Raw genomic sequence first — 15,112 nt, forward strand, 5'->3', positions numbered from 1 at the left:
GCACTCTCTCACTCTAGCCCAAGGATTCTATAGTCCGTGGTCCCTAAAAGGCCACAACCCGGGATGCTGCGGGGCGGGGCGGCGCGGCTGCCGCTAGGGGGCGCGCGCGGTCCTCCGCGCAGGGGCGGCCGTCGGGCCGCGCTCTGATTGGCTGGAGGCCGCGGCCCGCCCGCTAGGAGCCGCTAAGAGCCGCCGCGGCCCCGCGCCCGCCGCAGTCTGCGGGGACGGGAGCGGCTCGGGAGGGACGCGGGTGGCCGGACGCGCACACACGATGCTCGCCTGGTGGCTGCAGACCGGGCCCGAGAAGGCCGAGCTGCGGGAGCTCAATGAGCGGCTGCACGACTACGTGTGCCGGGTGCGGGAGCTGGAGCGCGAGAACCGGCTCCTGGAGGACGAACTGCGCGACCAGCGCGGCCAGGAAGGCGCGTGGACGTCGGGCCAGCAGGCCCGCTTCGCGCAGGAGGCGCGCGGGCTGCGGCGGCAGCTGGACGAGCTGAGCTGGGCCACGGCGCAGGCCGAGAGCGAGCGCGACGCGCTGCGGCGGGAGCTGGCCGAGCTGCAGGGCCAGGGCCGGGAGGTGCGCGCGGCCCGCGGCCGCCTGGACGCCGAGCTGGGCGCGCAGCAGCGGGAGCTGCAGGAGGTGCTGACCGCGCGCGCCGACCTGGAGGCCCTGCTGGGCCGCCTGGAGGCCGAACGCCAGCACCTCGCCGCGGCCCACGAGCGCGACGTGCGGGAGCTCCGCGCGCGCCACGCGCACCTCCGGAGCTGCAGCGTCCGCGTCCGCACCGCCGCGCCGCCGCCCCTGCGGGAGGTGAAGGCCGGCTGCGAGCGGCTGGTGGCCGCGGCGTGGGGCGAGACGGTGCAGCTGTACGAGGAGCAGGTGCGCGAGCTGAGCGAAGTGCTGCTCCGCGACCAGGAGGACCGGCGCCGGGCGGAGGAGGAGGCGCGGCGGGGCGCGCAGGAGGCCGAGGCGCTGCGGCGCGAGGTGCTGGAGCTGGAGCAGCTGCGGGAGCGTCTGGAGGACGAGCTGCTGAGGATGCACCAGGCCTACGAGCTGCAGGCCGAGGAGCGGCAGGTCCGTGTCCCGGGACGCCCCTGCTAGCCCGCGGCGCGATCTCCAGCCGCATAGACGGGCGGGGCTGACCCATGGCCCCTGCCCCACCCCCAGGGCCCTGGGGACTGCGGCGCTGGAGGGGTCGGCCTTGCCAGGAGGGCGATTTCTGCCAGGAAGTGGGTCCCCGAGAGTCCCTCCCCACCCCCATCTGGTCAGGTTTTTGGTCTGCAGTCAGTTTCTCCTCTACTGGGGCGCGCAAGCTTAGGATCACTTTCACATTCCTTAGACCTTGTTACCCACGTAACAGGGCCGGAGACATCCACGGGGTTAGTCAAGGCTCTTGGCTTGCCCCCTGGCCGCCCCAGAGAGATCCCCAGCACCGCATACGGTCCCCCTGGGCCACCGCTGGGTGTGGCCTCCCCCCTCCAAAACTAATCATAAAACAACACCCCCCCCTGGCTTCCCCCCCCCCAATGGTTTCCCAGCTGATGTGGCTTCCTGGGGCACCCTGGGGTTTGTTCTCCGGAGGGGCAGCCAGTGGGAAGCAGGAAGGAGCTTCCTGAGAAATGTTTTCTCATGGACAAACTGACGTCAGGTCTCTGGGTTGGCTGCGAACCGCGCAAACTGACCCGGCCACCATGGGGTGATACACAGAGACAGAGAAACAAGTTCCTATTTCCAAGGGGCAGCACTGATCCCTGCAGGGTGGCACCTGGGGCTGGTTTGTGGCTCAGCACCCGGTGCAGTCCTAAAACTGGCCCAGCCCAGGGCAGGCAGAGCTGGAAAAGTTCCCAGAGGGCGGAAGCTTCTCAGGAGATTAGTTTAAAGTCACAGTGGCACCATTTCAGAGAGATTCTTAAAGACCTGTTTGTAGCCTTAAGCTGAAGGCCCGTGGTAGTTCTATGCACTGGGTTTTTGGTTTGTTTGTTCGTTGGGCCACATCCAACAATGCTCAGGGCTTAGTCCCTGCTCTGTGCTCAGGGGTCACTTCTGGCGGGGTTCTGGGTGGAACCTGGGTTGGCCGCATACAGGGCATGCGCTGTACTCCTATTCTGGCCCTCCTGGTATTTTGGTGCATTCGTGGGGAAACTAATAACTAGACGTCGGGGCATGTGGAGAGAGATTGTGGGAGCACACAGACCCAGGAGTGATTAGCAAAGAGTGGGTCGCTCTGTGGTCCCTCTGTGCCCACGCGGCCCTCCCACCCGCACCCCTCCTGATGCCCAGCCCTGTGCTCTCTCTAGAGAACCATCGACTGCCTGGAGGAGGAGAAGGCAGCCCTGACCTTGGCCATGGCTGACCGGCTGCGAGACTGTCAGGAGCTGGTGCAGGTGAAGACCGGCCTCAGCCTGGAGGTGGCCACTTACCGGTAAGGACGCGAGCCCGAGTGGGGACCCCCGGCCAAGGCAGGTGGAGGGACAGGTGTCCCCCCCCCCCCCCCCGCCCCGGAGGGAACAGCCCAGCCAGGAAACCTGGTCCTGGGCACCATGGGAGAGTTGCCACGTATTCATACGGCTCATTGGAGCAGGAATTGGGGACAGATGAACAGGACTGCTCCCTAGTGGTCCTCCTAGCTGCCCCTCTGCTCCTCCCTGGCCCCGCCCACACCGACAGTACCGCCCACGCTGGCCCCGCCCACACAGCAGTAGCACCCACAATGGCTCTGCCCAGAATGGTTCCACTGACTAGGGCTCTGCCCACCCTGGTTATGCCCTCATGGGCTCCATCCACAGTGCCCACGCCCACAGGACCCCCTCCCCCAGCAGACCGAGGCAGAGTCAGAGCTGGTGGCATCTTCCTTGCATCCATCCAGTCCGCAGAGCTTAAGAGGCTGTGCCAGCCCAGATGCTCTGCCCGCTCTGGCCGCCTGCCCGAAGGTGTCAGCAGAAAATGATGACAGGAATGATGATGGGAAGCTGTCCCGGATGCCCTCCCCCAGCAAAGCCGCCAGACCCTCCCCTTTCCCGCTGGTGATGCTTCTCCCGGTTGGTGTAGAGACACTCATTTCTGCTTAGTAGACCAGGAGCTTTTGAGTTTTTGTTTTTTTTTTTCCTTCCTTGTTCTTTTCTTTTGGTTTCTCGACCACACCCGGCGGTGCTCAGGGCTTATTCCTGACTCTGCTCGGGGATCACGCCTGGCAGGAATCAGGTGCCGGGGATGGAACCCTAGTCCGCCGTGTGCCCTACCCATTGTACTATCTCCTCACCCCTCGTTTATGATTTGTAACAGCTCATTTCATTTTGTTTTGGTTTTGGACATACCTGGTGAGGTCAGGACTTTCTCCTGGCTCTGTGCTCAGGGATCAGTTCTGCCCGGACTGTTCTAGGACTTGAACCCGGGTCAGTGGCGGCAAGGCACATGCTCTACCCACTGCACTACCTCTCTGGCCCCAGGACTTTAATACTTGGCCATTCCAGCTCAGTCCTCACAGGGAGCGACTCCCAGGCACAGTCAGGAGTAGATCCATGGGGTAAAGCACTCGGCCCGCACCCCGAAAGACTAGATGCCCCCCTAAATTGCTGTTCTCTGTCAGGAAAAGCGAGGGTGGGCATGGGTTCAGGGCCAGCCTCCTGGGGGTGCCCACATGGCCCCGGTCAAGGGCACCGCTGGGGAGCCCCGCCAGCAGCCTGTGTGCCCACGATGGTGTTCCCGGCTTGTGGCTGGCATTTCCCTCACCCAGTTAGGGAGTGCCCTGGCTCTGTCCGAGGAATTGAGTCATAGGCTCTTTCGGGGATGAGGGGATCTATGTCACAGTGCGCCTTTCAGAGGCCAGGTTTGCCCTGGGGGAGGGTGAGAACTGTGCCTCCCCCACCCCCAGCCCTGCAGCCTGGAGGTGCCCAGCCCAGCCTCCGAGGAAGAGCCAGCCCCGGACACGGACGCGCGGGCCTCGGTGCTTTCTGGGTAGGACCGCTGGTCCCGCAGGCAGACATGCAGGCCATGCAGGAGCCTGGCTTTTCTGGCGGTGGTTACCGTGGTGCTGGGGGTCCAACACAGGTCTCCTGCCCGCGGGCGAGCACTTTACCCCTCAGCCACCTCCCCGCAGCGGCGCTGACTGCTCTGGTCCTGTCTCCAGTCTTGAGGTGACCAGTTCGCAGATCTCCTGGCCAGGGTGCTGTCGTTGCTTTATTTCACTTGCGTTTTTTTTTTTTTCACCTTGTTCATATTTTTTCTGGAGGAGCGGGGGATCGAACCCCGGGCCTCACTTATACAAGGCTCTGTGATGGTTTTATTTATTTAGTTTTGCTTTTTGGGTCACACCCAGTGATGCTCAGGGGTTACTCCTGGCTCTGCACTCAGGAATTACTCCTGGCGGTGCTCGGGGGCCCATATGCTGAGAATCTAATCCGGGTCAGCCACGTGCAAGGCAAACGCCCTCCCCGTGGTAACTATTGCTCCGGCCCCCTCTGTGAGGGTTTTAATGCTGTTTCTGGTTGTTTCATCATTGGGATGGGCAGACAAGCAGTGCTGGGCCAGGGGCCTGGACAGCTCAGTGGATGCATCACGGCTCAGACCCAGTGCTCCCAAGTGCCCTGGTCCACACCTGGCCATGCCTTGAGGCCTCCAGGCTACCCGGTGGTGTTCCAGCGTCTGTGCGGTGTGCCGGGGCCTGTCCCCAGCCCCAGCTCCGTCAGTTTTCAAGCCTTTGTAGGTGTGTGTCCAGCGGAAAATGGGTGTTTGGGAGGCTGGGAACTGTGTTCTGGGTTTTGGTCGATGTCACTCTGGTGAGACCACTAAAGAGTCCACGTCGCTATTAGCAACGAGTCAGCTTGTGGGCGAGTACTTGAAACGAATCAAGTCTCCCGGATGGAAGGAGGCACACGGAGGGACTCAGCGGTCACTCTGCTTCCAGCCTCAGTGAGCTAGCCCACAGGTGGGCATGATTTTAGGGTGCTCTGGTGGTACTCAGGGACTGCTCTTGGCTCTGTGCTTGGGAATCACTCCCTCCACCCTTTTACTTTGTTTTGGGGTCACACCCAACGGTGTTCAAAGATCACTCCACATGCGAGGCAACAGCCTACCTGCAGTACTGTCACTCCGGCCCCCTCCCCACTGTTCCTCCTGACTCTTCCCTCCTCCTGACCACTCCCTCCTCCTGACCCCTCCCTCCTCCTGACACCTCCCTCCTACTGACCCTTCCCTCCTCCTGACACCTCCCTCCTCCTGACCCCCTCCCTCCTCCTGACCCCTCCCTTCTACTGACCCTTCCCTCCTCCTGACCGCTGTCTCCTGACCCCTCCCTCCTCCTGACCCCTCCCTCCTCCTGACCCTTCCCTCCTCCTGACCCCTACCTCCTCCTGACCCCTCCCTCCTCCTGACCCCTCCCTCCTCCTGACCCCCTCCCTCCTCCTGACCCTTCCCTCCTCCTGACCCCTCCCTCTTACTGACCCTTCCCTCTTCCTGACCCCTCCCTCCTCCTGACCCCTCTCCCTCCTCCTGACCCCTCCCTCCTCCTGACCCTTCCTTCCTCCGGACCCCCTCCCTCCTCCTGACCCTTCCCTCCTCCTGACGCCCCTCCTTCTTGTGACCCTCCTCCCTCCTGACCCCTTCATCCTCCTGACCCCTTCCTCCTCCTGACCCCTCCCTCCTCCTGACCCTTCCTTCCTCCGGACCCCCTCCCTCCTCCTGACCCCTCCCTCCTCCTGACCCCTCCCTCCTCCTGACCCTTCCCTCCTCCTGACCCTTCCCTCCTCCTGACCCCTCCCTCCTCCTGACCCTTCCCTCCTCCTGACTCCCTCCCTCCTCCTGACCCCTCCCTCCTCCTGACCCTCCTCCCTCCTGACCCCTCCCTCCTCCTGACTCTTCCCTCCTCCTGACCTCTTCCTCCTCCTGACCCTTCCCTCCTCCTGACCCTTCCCTCCTCCTGACCCTTCCTTCCTCCTGACCCCTCCCTCCTCCTGACCCCTCCCTCCTCCTGAACCCTCCCTCCTCCTGACCCTTCCCTCCTCCTGGCCCCCTCCCTCCTACAGACCCCTCCCTCCCCCTGATCCCTCCTTCCTCTTGACCCTTCCCTCCTCCTGACCCTTCCCTCCTCCTGACCCCTCCCTCCTCCTGACCCCCTCCCTCCTCCTGACCCTTCCCTCCTCCTGACCCCTCCCTCTTACTGACCCTTCCCTCTTCCTGACCCCTCCCTCTTACTGACCCTTCCCTCTTCCTGACCCCTCCCTCCTCCTGACCCCTCTCCCTCCTCCTGACCCCTCCCTCCTCCTGACCCTTCCCTCCTCCTGACGCCCCTCCTTCTTGTGACCCTCCTCCCTCCTGACCCCTTCATCCTCCTGACCCCTTCCTCCTCTTGACCTCTCCCTCCTCCTGACCCCTCCCTCCTCCTGACCCTTCCTTCCTCCGGACCCCCTCCCTCCTCCTGACCCCTCCCTCCTCCTGACCCTTCCCTCCTCCTGACCCTTCCCTCCTCCTGACCCCTCCCTCCTCCTGACCCTTCCCTCCTCCTGACCCCTCCCTCCTCCTGACCCCTCCCTCCTCCTGACCCTCCTCCCTCCTGACCCCTCCCTCCTCCTGACTCTTCCCTCCTCCTGACCTCTTCCTCCTCCTGACCCTTCCCTCCTCCTGACCCTTCCTTCCTCCTGACCCCTCCCTCCTCCTGACCCCTCCCTCCTCCTGAACCCTCCCTCCTCCTGACCCTTCCCTCCTCCTGGCCCCCTCCCTCCTACAGACCCCTCCCTCCCCCTGATCCCTCCTTCCTCTTGACCCTTCCCTCCTCCTGACCCTTCCCTCCTCCTGACCCCTCCCTCCTCCTGACCCTTCCCTCCTCCTGACCCCTCCCTCTTACTGACCCTTCCCTCTTCCTGACCCCTCCCTCCTCCTGACCCCTCTTCCTCCTCCTGACCCCTCCCTCCTCCTGACCCTTCCTTCCTCCGGACCCCCTCCCTCCTCCTGACCCTTCCCTCCTCCTGACGCCCCTCCTTCTTGTGACCCTCCTCCCTCCTGACCCCTTCATCCTCCTGACCCCTTCCTCCTCTTGACCTCTCCCTCCTCCTGACCCCTCCCTCCTCCTGACCCTTCCTTCCTCCGGACCCCCTCCCTCCTCCTGACCCCTCCCTCCTCCTGACCCCTCCCTCCTCCTGACCCTTCCCTCCTCCTGACCCCTCCCTCCTCCTGACCTCTTCCCTCCTGACCCCCTCCCTCCTCCTGATCCCCTCCCTCCTCCTGACCCCTCCCTCCTCCTGACCCTCCTCCCTCCTGACCCCTCCCTCCTCCTGACTCTTCCCTCCTCCTGACCTCTTCCTCCTCCTGACCCTTCCCTCCTCCTGACCCCTCCCTCCTCCTGGCACTCTTCCCAGTGCCCGACCCCTGGTGCGCTGTGCCCCTGGGGACACTGTGTTCACTCCCATTTCCTGAGGAGTCAGGGTGTGTTTCAGCCCTGCCCGTGAGCTGGGGTCCCAGTCTGTGGGCGTCCCTGGACAACTCTTACGGACAGAGCAGAGTCAGGAGGTCCGGGGCGCTTGAAGGTCCCAGAGGGACCTTTCCTGCTACTTGCACCAGCCCCCCACACCCGCCCCAGCCTCAGGGGCCGCATGGTGTGAAGGTTCGAATCTCCCCAGGAGGAAGCCCCCACACTCTGCTCCTTTGGGGGGTGTGGAAGAGAGATGCCCCTATCCAGGACCCCTGGTGTTCCCCAGCCTGCTGCCCTGGGCAGCCCCTCGGGGAAGGGTCTGGAAGGGAGGGTCTAAAACGGAACTCTGGGGCCCTGCGCCCTGCACTGCCGTCGTGGGGGCACCCGGCCACCAGGCCCTGTGGCGCGCAGCCACCCCGCGGACACGGTGCCGGTCCTCGGGCTAGAAGCTATTTGTGGTCTTGGAACGGAAAGCGCTTGGTCATGAGGGCTGGGAGCAAGGCCGGTGTCCTCTTTCCCGGCCCCCGCCAGGCCCGGGCAGCTCCTGCACCCCACACGCACCCGCGGCCCGGCAGCAGAAACCCCCTTGCTCTGAAGGGGGTCCCCGGCCTTTGTCCTGCCCACGGGCCTTGGAAACAGGGCAGGTGCTGACCTGGTGACCTGCCAGGCTTGGTGGCTCCCGGGGGTGCCGCCACCTCCCTGCCGGCCCTGCCCGAGACCCTGCCCACTGGCGGCCACTCTGGCGGTGGATGGGCAGCTGCCCTGGTGGCTGCCAGTGTTCTGGGGTTCTCGGACAGTGTTCCCATGCCACTCCCAGCCCGGAGGCCTGCTGTCCCCACCCTGCCCAGTACCAGGTCTGAGTAGGAGCCCTTGGTGTCAACTGAGTAGAACCTTCTAGACTCTTCAGAGCAGCCTCTTCACTAGCTGCTTCCTGGCCTTTTCTTACGGGGTGCAGCGGACCCTTCCCTTCTCAGACCCCCTCACTTCTCCTCACTTCCTCTCTGACTTTGAAAATGAGTTTATTGGGGGATGAGGGGGCCCAATTGCAGTGCTCAAGACTTGCTTCTGGCTCTGTGCTCAGAGACCACTCCTGGCGGCTTAGGGCACCTTAGTTACCCACTGGGCTCTCTCCGCCCCCACTTCTCAAAATATCTCATTTTGGGGTCCTGGAGAGATGGGACAGCGGCGGGCAGGGCACTTGCCTGGCACGCAGCTGGCCTGGGTTCTATCCCCAGCACCCCAGAGCGTCCCCTGAGCCCTGCCAGGAGTGATCCCTGAGCACAGAGCCAGGAATCAGCCCTGAGCAGTGCTGGGCGCAGCCCAAAAACAAAACCAAGAAACTGATACCAGGGGTCACCTCAGCTGTGCTTCTTGGGGCAGTGCTCAGCCCCAATGGTAGGGGACTCTTGGTGCCTGCTGGGCCAGGGCTCGAACCCAGAGCCTCACACACGCCAGGCGGGCTGCATCCCTCAGAGCCACCTCCCAGCAAGTCCCCACGGAACCCAGTTTGCAAACCTGCGACCTCATGTTCTTATTCTGTGCATCACAGAATAACAGTGGCCCCTCTGCAATAGCTCTCCCTGTGGGCTGCAGAAAGTGCTCAGGGGAATGTGGTTCTAGAAGGTTCTGGAAACTTCTACTTCCAGTGGAGGTGCCTGCACCTCTTGTCTGCTCCCCCCCCCCCCCCCCAGGTTTTAGAAAGGGCCTTCTAGAAGAGTCAGGCTCTCCGAATGTCAGAAAGCCAAGTCCCTTAGGTCCTTCATGCCAGGGAGAAAAGCGCCCCAATTTTCTGAGTCGTGTGGCCCCTGGCTGGGCATCATGAGGGCTCAGAGACTGGCGTTTCACTCTTCGCGTCCTCATGAGCCCTTTGCCCACCTCTTTCCTCTCACACAGAGCTTTGCTGGAAGGAGAGAGTAACCCCGACCTGCTCATCCTCACGGAGCGCCTGGAACGTTTGCCACAAGGTACAGCGGAGAAGGGCTGGTCCCCCAGTGGGTGGTGGCAGGCTTGGCGACATTTGTCTGCAGGAAGGGGGTCGGAGGGCGGAGGCGGCTCAGAAAGGCCTGCAGCACAGGCCTTACCTGCAGGCCGCCCAGGTTCCAACCCCAGTAGCGCCCGCCGTGGTCCAGATGGGAAGTACCTGGAAAAGGAAGTTGAGGAGGTCTTGGTGAGGGTAGGACAGACCCACTTTGCAGTCGGGCAGGGGCCAGGAGGAAGATCTTCCATGTTCTGTTCGTTCCTTCTCCACAGAGTTCAGAAAATCCATCTACAAATCCACCACCTCCCCGTGGCAGCGGGAGAACCACCGGAACCTCCTTTCCAGGCAGAAGGCATCTTGGACGAGCTCGTACCGTCCCCGGCGGGCTGACCCCGCGTCCCGGGCGGGGCGGGGCATCTCCGGCTCCTTCAGCACTACCGCAGACGCCTATAGAATATTCAACGGGGAGACCAGCCTGCAGACCTTCCCTGCCAGCCGCGTACTTATGAAGCCCCCCGCAGCTGCGCTGGAAACGTCCCCCAGGAGACCAGGAGCCCGAGGGGCAAAGGCTGGCCCCGTACATGTGGCCAGGGAAGTGGCCTTGGTCCGCGAGCCGTCCCCGGCACGCCGGGCAGACGGGACGGCCAAGGAGAGGGTCATCGTCGTGGAAAGGAAAGTGGAGATGCAGGGGCCGGAGAGCAGGCGTGGGGAGAAGATGTTTGAGTCCAAGGAGAGGGCGTCGGAGGCGCGGAACCTGCAGTGGGAGGGCCTGACCAGGCTGGACAAAGAGGCGCGCGAGAGGGCGTGCGGGCAGCTGCAGGAGAAGGCCCGAGAGAGGCCGCCCGAGCGGCCCAAGAGCGAGGCAGGAAGGGAGGTGCTGATCCCCGTCCGGGCACCCGCAGGCCGAGACCGCAGCCCAGCGCGGGCCCCGGAAGCTTCCCCGGAGCCTCAGCGGAAGGCAGCTGCGGGTGGAGCCGGGGCCCGAGCGGGGGCCGGCCGGGAGCAGAGCAGGTCCCACCTGGGCTCCCCGACGGGGGGCGACCCCACCACGCAGGCGCTGGCGGAGCACATCGTGTCGGGGATCCTGCAGCAGCTAGCCGGCAGCCCCGAGCCCGGGTCGCCCACGCGCTCCGCCCCCGACACCAAAGTCACCTACGTGGGCCGGGAGGAGCGTCCAGGCGACGGGGCCACCCAGACTGAGATCGTGGTGGAGTCCAAGCAGACGGAGGAGGTGGACGTGTCCGACAAGGCCGGGCTGGACGCGCTGCTGAGCGGGGACACGCTGGAGGCGGAGCTGATGGGGGGCCAGGCCGAGCGACTCATCGGGGACCTGGTGCAGCGTGGGCTGCAGGGCCGGGCCCGCGTGGTCAACGTGGAGATCGTGGAGGAGTCCCGGAGCTACAGTGAGCCCGAGGAGGAGGAGACGGCGGCGGGCGCTGCCCCGTTCCGGGTGGAGGAGGTGGACTCCTCCCCGGGGTCCGGGGACGAAATGAGCAGCGTGGCGTGGGGGGGTCCCCGAGGGGAGAGCGCGCGGCAGCGGCCGTCGGGGAAAGGGTCCCCAGCGGAAGGAGCGACGCAGGTCGGGGAGTGGGTGAGAGAGCTCAGCTACTTCGTGTCCACCCCGGATGACCAGCCGGGGGAGCACGAGGATGAGGAGGGCTCCGTGTACGGGCAAGTCCACGTGGAGGGCGAGGCCGCCGGCAGCTACTCCTGGCGGGACGAGCTGGTGCCCGGGGCCGGGCGGCGAGGGAAGAGGGACGATGCGCGAGAGGAAGTGGGCGCGGGCCCCGCCCCCTGGAAGGAACGTGCTGGAAGCGGCCAGGTCCGCGCTACTGAATCCACCGTGATAGAGAAGGAAATGAGGGTCCACACCTCCGCGGGGGGCACCTCTTGGGAGCCGGGGCCCCGGATGAAGGAAGTGCTGGGGCAGCTAGAAGAGAATCTTCCAGAACGCATGAGGACGGAGCTATCCACCATCGCCCGCGAGGCCCACGGTGGGCCGGGGACCGTGTCCGTGGACGTGCAGAAGGTCCAGGCGGCCGGCGGCGGCGGCAGGGGCATGACCTTTGTAGCCGAGGTCAACCTCTCGCGCACGCTGGACGCCCACCAGGTGGACCTGGAGGAGCTGGACCGGGCCGGGGCCGGGGAGGTGGAGCGGGCGGTGCAGGCCGTGGTCCGGGAGAGTTTGGCCAGGCGGCGTAGCCCCGAGCCGAGCAGCCCCCCGGACCACGATGACGGGGAGATCCCCGGGGCCGGGGCACTCTTCAAGCGCTGGGCCACGCAGGAGCTCTACAGCCCGTCCGCGGAGACGGGGCCCGGAGCGGCCACCGTGGAGGTCAGCAGCCGGAGGCGCTCCGCCCGGTCGCCTGTGCGGGATGATGAGGGCCCCACTGTGAGGCGCATTGACATCAGCCCCTCGGGCATCTGGAGGACTGAGCCCGGCTCCCCCAAGGGCTCCGCCACGGAGGTGGTGCGGGTAAGTGGAACGGGCAGTGTAGGGGGCGGCTGTCCTGGGGTCTCCGTCCAAGCCTGTGGGGGCGGGGGGAGGAGTTTCCAGCTGTACGTCTGTTCCTGCAGGTCGGCAGCGGTTTAGGGTGGGGGGTCCTCCCTCAGAGCCACCTAGAAGGAGGTGCCCTTGAGTGCCAGTCACTAGGACCGAAGGGGCTGGGCAGGGCTCCCTGAAAGCATCTGTAAGGCGCCTTCAGGGAAGGCCCCGGGGGAGATCCGGGGCGCAAGCCCGGTTCCAAGGCCCCCCTTCAGACCAGGAATGGTGGCCAGGGAAAGGCTCGTCCAGAGGTGGGTCAGAGTCGGGGTTCAGAGGCCTCAATGGGGGCTGGGGAGTGAGGACAGCGGGGAGGGCACTGGCCTGGCATGCAGCTGACCAGGTTCGATCCCCAGCACTCCCCCAGGGTCTCCCGAGCCCCACCAGCAGTGATCCCTGGGTGCAGAGCCAGGAATAAACCCTGCGCACCGTCAGGTGTGGCCCCAAAACACAGACCAAAATCGAACTGAGCCTCAGCATCCAAGCAGGGCTCTCCCACACGGACATCAGTGCCTGGGAAAGCTGGACCACAGGGAGCGACCCCTGCTGACCAGTTCACAGGTGGAACTCCAGTTCAGGGGGGGGGGGCCACTGGTGTTATAGGAGATGGGGCCAGGGGGGACCCTGGGCCTGAGCCTGAGTTTCAGCCCTGGCCAGCGGGTCCACTGTGGAACTCCGGTGACCAGCTCCAGGTACATTTGCCCTGGCTGGGGGGTTGCAGGCGGGGTCTGGGGGGCGGGGGGCATATCCCCGGAGACCGCGGCAACCCCAAAGCGACTTTGTCTCCTTCTCAGGTGGACGTGAGGAGCAAAGAGCCGGCTGGGGCCCGGAGCCCACAGACCAGAATCTTCTTCCCCACATCAGTGACAGTGGACGTGCCTGACCCCAGGACCTGGAGAGACACTGGTGGGGGGAAGGAGGGGGCAGCCGCTGCGGGGGGGGCCCTGTCCCCCAGGGAACCGGGCAAGGAGCTGGCGAAGTCGGTGCAGAGCCAGAGGACAGAGGACCAGGGGCCGGTGGTTTCGGGGGAAAAGAAAGTCGCCCTCTTGTATCTGGATGACCAGGAGGAGCAGGACGAGGGCCATTGGTTCTAACGAAGAGCGGGGTTCTGCCTTCCGTGTGTCCGTCTGGGGACGCATGCACTTCTACTTGTGTCGACTGTGGGGCCGCTGGGCAGAGGGCCCCACCTTTTTAACAAAAGGCTCTTCCAAAAGAGTTTTGCCCCGTTTGCTTTGCAGTCTGAAGGGTTCCAGCTCATTCACGCCTTAAAACGAGAGGGTGGTGGGTTCTGAAATTTATCTTTGAGGGGGGCTTTGACAGAAATAACTTTTCTTTCTGGAGACCTTCAAAGTCCCTCCTCCCCCACCCCCCCCCACACACACCACTATTTTTATTTTTTGCTGGACTTCATTTCTAGGGCGACTTTTGTTTGCACCAGCTCACGGAAAAGCCTCGCATGAATGTGACACTTGTGGATCTATCGATCAGCTGCCTTCTGGGGTAACAGGGGGAAAAGTGTCTCTGGAAGAGGAAGTTGTATTTTGCATGTACTTGTAGGAAATAGTCACCGAAAATTGTAAGGCAAAAACATCCTTTCCCAACCTCCTTTTCTTTCCAAAGTCTTAGAGAGAAAAGAAACAGAATACTTAGATTTTTTTCTTAAAAAAAAAAAAAAGAAAAATCTGATGATTTCGCTTTAAGAAAAAAAATGTCTACATGAGGAGTTGGGTTCATTTTAAGACTGGAATGAATTGCTTTCTATGTGCAGACTCATGAACAATATTCTGTTTATGAGGTGTGCAGGCTCCATTTATGCCAGATTGCAAAAGGACAGGCCTAACAGGCTGACACAGGTTCTTGAACCCTCCGTGGGGCCCCGTGAGTGGAGCAGGAATGATTCCTAGCCGGACTGTAATAGAAGGAGCAGTTTTTGCCTCCATACAGTACAGGGTGAAGGCACTTGCATGCGGCTGACCCAGGTCAGATCCCTGAGCCCTGTCAGGAGTGACCCCTGGGCAATGCTGGAGGTGGTCCCCAAACAAAAATCACAAAACTTGCCAGTGGATTGGCAAGTGCTGGCCCCAGGCTGGTCCTGGTTTCACAGATCAAGACTCAGGCTGTCTGGTCAGCCAGGAAGATGTTTACAGGAGGGATTTTTCAGTGAGAATCTGGTCTCGAGTTAGGGGAAGAGTTAGGCCCAGGAGTGGCCACTGGTTTTGAGGGTGAGATGGTCAAAGAGTTTATTAGATGGGGTCAGGGAGACAGGACAGCGGGGAGGGCGCTTTGCCCTGCACACAGCTGACCTAGACTCGATCCCCAGCATCCCGTATGGTTCCTCGGGTGATCCCTGAGCACAGAGCCAGGAGAATCCCTGGGTGTGGCCCAGAAACCAAGAGGGGAAGGGAAAAAGTGATCAGGAGATAATGAGATGATGGTTTAGGTGGGAGCAAAGCAAGTTTGTTGAGAGAGAGAGTGTGCACTGGACAGCTGGCCAGATGGAGGCCTCCAGAGAGAGAGAGAGAGAGAGTCCCATGTGTCTGCAGGGACAGTCTCGCCCTGTCGAGTGTCTTGGGGGAATCAAGCTGGGCACCTTTTGGGGGGCTTTATGCTAGACTACGTCCTGCTCTAGGTGATGGCCGGGACAGAACACGGGCACCTGGGTCTGGTGTCAACGTCTTTTTTTGCAGTCTTATGCACATGTGGCCAAAGTGCCCAACCCACTGGCCGCCCCAAGCCGACAGCTTCATTTCTGTCTCCCCACCACCAGAGTGTGCCCTGGGGAGAGGTCTCTTGCTGAGACTCTTCAGGAAATGTGGAGACCTGAGCTGACGGGGGCTGGGGGTGGTCTCGCCCGCCTGCACCCCTCATTCTGCCTGTTCCCCTCCGCCCTCCAGCTTTAAAACTGGCCTCTCTGGAGACCACAAAAGAGAACTCAGCGGCTGCAGGGGGCCAGGGCACGACCAGTCTTTTCCCTCTTTCTCCTCGTTTAGACAGAACTGTGCTTCTGGAATGTTCTCTCCCTGACCCGGGCTGCTCTGGTAGAGTGAGATGCCCGCTTAGCAGGGGCGCCTCTGGACGGCTGATCTTGCTTCTGTCCCCATTGCTTACAAAAAGGAATGCCACGAGAATGTGTACCAATAAACAAATTAAGACAAGGACATTTGTCTTCAAAGAGAATCGGTGTTTTCC

At 63.0% G+C, this 15,112-nt stretch overlaps 1 protein-coding gene across 1 annotated transcript; it reads left to right on the plus strand.

Moving 5' to 3' along the window:
* The first annotated feature begins 174 nt into the window (after positions 1–174).
* On the plus strand, positions 175–15,078 carry SYNM (synemin). Its single transcript, XM_004617767.2, has 5 exons — positions 175–1,075; positions 2,299–2,423; positions 9,297–9,367; positions 9,654–11,857; positions 12,718–15,078. The coding sequence occupies exons 1-5, from the start codon at positions 272–274 to the stop codon at positions 13,015–13,017; spliced, it is 3,504 nt and encodes a 1,167-aa protein (XP_004617824.2). The 5' UTR covers positions 175–271; the 3' UTR covers positions 13,018–15,078.
* The last annotated feature ends 34 nt before the right edge of the window (positions 15,079–15,112 follow it).

Source organism: Sorex araneus, chromosome 6 (genome assembly GCF_027595985.1).
Source record: "Sorex araneus isolate mSorAra2 chromosome 6, mSorAra2.pri, whole genome shotgun sequence".
NCBI classification, from domain to species: Eukaryota; Metazoa; Chordata; class Mammalia; order Eulipotyphla; family Soricidae; genus Sorex; species Sorex araneus.

Coding starts and splice junctions, on each gene's coding strand:
- SYNM (XM_004617767.2), top strand. CDS start 272: ATGCTCGCCTGGTGGCTGCAGACCGGGCCCGAGAAGGCCGAGCTGCGG. Junction 1,076..2,298: donor TGCAGGCCGAGGAGCGGCAG/GTCCGTGTCCCG, acceptor TGCTCTCTCTAG/AGAACCATCGACTGCCTGGA. Junction 11,858..12,717: donor CCGCCACGGAGGTGGTGCGG/GTAAGTGGAACG, acceptor TCTCCTTCTCAG/GTGGACGTGAGGAGCAAAGA.